Source organism: Mauremys reevesii, linkage group 15 (assembly GCF_016161935.1).
Source record: "Mauremys reevesii isolate NIE-2019 linkage group 15, ASM1616193v1, whole genome shotgun sequence".
NCBI lineage: Eukaryota > Metazoa > Chordata > Testudines > Geoemydidae > Mauremys > Mauremys reevesii.
The window spans coordinates 10,977,599-10,981,922 of record NC_052637.1 but is presented as its reverse complement, the minus strand read 5'-3'; the positions used below and the strand labels follow the sequence as shown (position 1 = coordinate 10,981,922).

The 4,324-nt window shown below is 44.6% G+C and overlaps 1 protein-coding gene across 1 annotated transcript; it reads right to left on the bottom strand.

The window, feature by feature from the left end:
• Window positions 1-738: 738 nt before the first annotated feature.
• On the bottom strand, window positions 739-1,704 carry LOC120383647 (olfactory receptor 1020-like). Its single transcript, XM_039501816.1, has one exon. The coding sequence runs from the start codon at window positions 1,702-1,704 to the stop codon at window positions 739-741; it is 966 nt and encodes a 321-aa protein (XP_039357750.1).
• Between the last annotated feature and the right edge of the window lie 2,620 nt (window positions 1,705-4,324).

Here is a 4,324-nt window from a genome sequence, read left to right as displayed (position 1 = left end):
CCCTGGAGTAGCCTCTTTCCATCATGGTCCTGGAGACTTTAGCACATGTATTTGTGTTCCTTTTTTTGGAACGAAGTATCAGAGGGGTAGCTGTGTTAGTCTGGATCTGTAAAAGCAGCAAAGAATCCTGTGGCACCTTATAGACTAACAGACGTTTTGGAGCATGAGCTTTCATGCTAGAGCTCATCTGTGAATCCGGGACTGCGTGATCTCTTGTGATGGTGAACTCTGCATGGTCACCTGTGATGGTGGACTGTGCTGAAAGTCACCTGTGCTGATGGTGACCAAACAGGAAATGAAATTCAAAAGTTCCCAGGGTTTTTCCTGCCCACCTGGCTAATGCATCGGAGTTGAAAGTGTTGTCCAGAGCGGTCACAAGGGAGGATTCTGGGATAGCTCCCGGAGGCCAATAACATAGCATTGCATCCACAATACCTTTAACCCAGGATTGCAATCTTGATTTAAGCGCTACTCCACTTGCTGTGGTGGAGTACAGAAATTGATTTAAAGAGCCCTTTAAATCGAAAAAGCCGGTTTGGTCATGTGGAAGGAATCATTTTTTTTCTAATTAACTTGGCTAATTCTGAAATAACAGACTAGTGTAGACCAAGCCTAACTCCATGCAGATCATCTCCATTTATTTCACATTAGTGGTGAGATTTTCAATGGGGGATTTCAATGGGGGTGGATAGCCTGAGGTTTTCATAGCTGCCCGGATGATTTAGGCAAAGTTATAATCTAGGAGTCTCTGCATGTTTTTGTGAAAGCCACATATTTACTGACTGCTTTGCTCAAGGCTTCCTTGACCTCTCTGTTTCTCAGGCTGTAGATGAGGGGGTTTACCAGGGGAGTCAGGACTGTGTAGCAAACAGAGAGCACTTTGTTGAGGAAGCTTAATGTGTCGCGTTTCGGTAGCATGTAGACAATCATTAGGGTTCCATAGTAAATCGTCACCACGATGAGGTGAGAGGAGCAGGTGGAAAATGCCTTTTGCCTCCCGGTGGTGGAAGGGATTGTCAGGATGGTGGTGAGGATACACACATAGGATGTCAGGGTTAGTAGGAATGGAGGCAGGGTGAATACACAGGATAGTACGAAATCTAGCAATACGGTAAGGTGTGTGTCACTGCAGGAGAGTTTTATCAATGGGATGAGATCACAGTAGAAATGGTCAATTTCATTCGGGCCACAGAATATTAAGTGAGACATGAATAATACAAATATGGCAGTAGCCAAACAACCATTCAACCATGACCCAGCAGCCAACTGGAGGCAAAATCTGGTATTCATAAGAGCTGAATAATGCAGGGGTTTACATATCGCTAAATACCGATCATAAGACATCGCTGCTAGGAGACAGCATTCTGTACCTACCAGAGCAGAAAAGAAATACAGTTGTGAGAAACAGCCATTGAATGAGATGGTTTTGTCCCCAGTCAGGAGACTGACCAGCATCCTGGGCAGGATGGTGGAGGTGTAGCAGGTCTCCAGGCAGGACAAGTTCCCCAGGAAGAAGTACATGGGGGTGTGAAGGTGCTGATCAGCGACAACTAGTGCAATGATGAGGATGTTCCCAGTCACAGTTGCCATGTAGATCACTAGGAACATCACAAAGAGTAGAATTTGCAGGTCAGGGAGATCCCCAAATCCCAGGAGGATAAATTCTGTGACAGCTGTTTGATTTCTCCAGTCTCTGTCTGCCATGGAACTGGAAGAACACAGAGTTAAAAGTTAATCAAGTCTTGTGAATTACTTGAGTAAATATTCAGAAACTTCCCTCCCATTCCTGGTTACAGGCTGAAAGTTTAAGACTAAATTTAGACATCAGAGCTAAGTGCCAGGAGTTTCAGTCCGAGGACAGAACATTGGTATCCACGAAGACCTCATTCTGCCATATCAGAGCAATGACTAATATAATAGTCCATTTCTCTGGTAGCCGAGTACTGATATGACAGATCAGACCACCTCTTTATTTACTGTCATATCCCATCTAGTAACTTACTGGACCTTAACAATTATGCTTAAATGCAGTATTTCACTTCTGGCAATGACCAGAATCATGCCATGACTTAGGAGTCAAAATCAATAAATACATCAACCAATATTTTGCACTGAGATTTCCAGTGCAGTTTAGTATCCTTAGGCACAATCTTCTCTTAGAACTAATGGAAATTAATCTAACCATATATAGTGGTATATTCAGCATTTCAGTGCACTGTAGGAGAAGGAATAATTTTCACCCTCTCACAAGAGATCGGTATATGCCATAAATTCTGAAGTGGAGTAAATTCTCCCTTAGTTCCTGCCGTTGTGATGGTGACATTGTCATAGACTAACAATGCCTTTTCTGTTGCCTAATGTTGACTATATAGCAGTAATAAAATACAGATATTTGGAGGATGGATCTTAGGAAGGGGCAGAACCAGGTTCTTGTGCAAACCTAACTGGGGAGTGACCCTCTGGACTCCATAATGATTGTGGGATGAAAATACAGGAACAAGAAAAGCAGTAGAGGGTTTGGGGGAAAAGATGCTGTCCCTGAATTCAGAGTCTAGAAACAACCTGGCCAGGGCTGGCCTTACCATGAGATGAACTGAGGTGGCCACCTTAGGTGCCAGACTGTGTGTGTGTATGGGGAGGGGTGCCACTAGGACCCAGAGTTTAGAAAATTGTGTCTGCTGCTGGTGCATACGTATTCTCTCTGCTCTAGATGCACAGAGATGGTGGAGTGCTGTGCAGGACGAAGAAGGGCACAAGAGACATAACAGGTAGGCAGGAGAAAAGCTGAGAGGGAATAACAGAAAGCAGCAGGAGCTTCAGGGAGAGAGAGAGGAGGAGGAGCCTCTTATGTACCTCCCTAGCACCCCCAGGAGCCTGGACTGATTAACACCAGTTCTCAGGCAGCTTCTTGTTTCCTGCTGCTTCCCTGAACCCACTTGAGGAGAACCGGCAGCCATCTGAAGTAGTAGGAGCCAGTTAGGCCCTTGAGACGCTGATATCTTCCCTCACTCAGGCCTTGCTACCAGCCTGCTTATTTGTCCCCTTCAATTGAGTGTGGAGAGCCACTCTAGCTGGCACAAACAGCAGTCCTGAGTGAAAGAAGAAAACGCCCCTCTGGGGCAGCATTCAGAAAAAGAAAGCAAAGGAAGCTTTTCTACTGGAAAGAGCAGGAAGGAGCTCTCCTGAGATACATAGACACAAATGTTCATGGTGAGTCTTCCAGCCCAAGTGAGGATGTGAGAGGTGAGGAGATGCCTAATCTTCCAGTTAGTCAGAGTGCAGGTGACCTGGCAGCTACTGCAGCATCCATATCTCCATCTCAAATGGATGTAAATATGCACATTCCTAAAGAAAAGTGTAGATCAGAGAAGAGTGTGGTGGAGGCGCAAGAAACAGCAGCTGCTGAGTTTCGTTCCTTAACTTTAGATGATCCAGGACTGTGGACCGATTTGAGCAATAGCCTTAGGGACTTCCTTGTACTGCATGGGCCACAGCAAGTGAAAAACTTCATGTTCCCCAAAGACAATGAAAATAGAGGTTTCCATCCAACGCATTACTGGTGTGAAATCCTCAATGGTGACAAAGTGGAGAGGCCATGGCTTATGTACTCAAAATCCAAGAATGCTGCATACTCTTTTTGTTGCAAACTCTTCCAGTCTAATGTTCCAGCCACATTGGGTTCCATAGGAACAAAGGATTGGAAAAATCTGGCTAAAAATCTGCCATGCCATGAGACTGTAGCAAATCACCAGAAAGCATTCCATAGGTGGAAAGAGCTTGAGATGAGACTACTGTTAAAGGTCACCATAGATGATCAGCATCAAGAGAAGATTGCATCAGAGTCTCTTTACAGGCAAAATGTTCTGAAAAGGCTCATTGCCATTGTGAGAATGCTTGCTACCCAAAACCTAGCACTGTGTGGCACTTCAGATCAGCTGTATGTGCCAAACAATGGAAACTTCCTTCAAACTGTGGAGCTGATGGCTGAGTTTGATGCTGTACTCCGGGAGCATCTAAGAAGAGTCACCACCCAAGAAATGTACACACACCACTACCTTGGAAAAACAGTTCAAAATGAGATCATATAGTTACTGGCAACAAAAGTCAAACAGAAGATTGTGGCAGATCTGAAGTCAGCAAGATATTACTCTGTTATTCTGGACTGCAAACCTGACAGCCATGCGGAACAATTGACTTGAATGGTGCGTTTTTTAACAACAACAGAACCTAGTGAAAATGTCCCTGCAATAGTGACTGTCAGACAGCATTTTCTAGAATTTACTGACATTGATGATACTTCAGGAGCTGGTATGACAAATGTGCT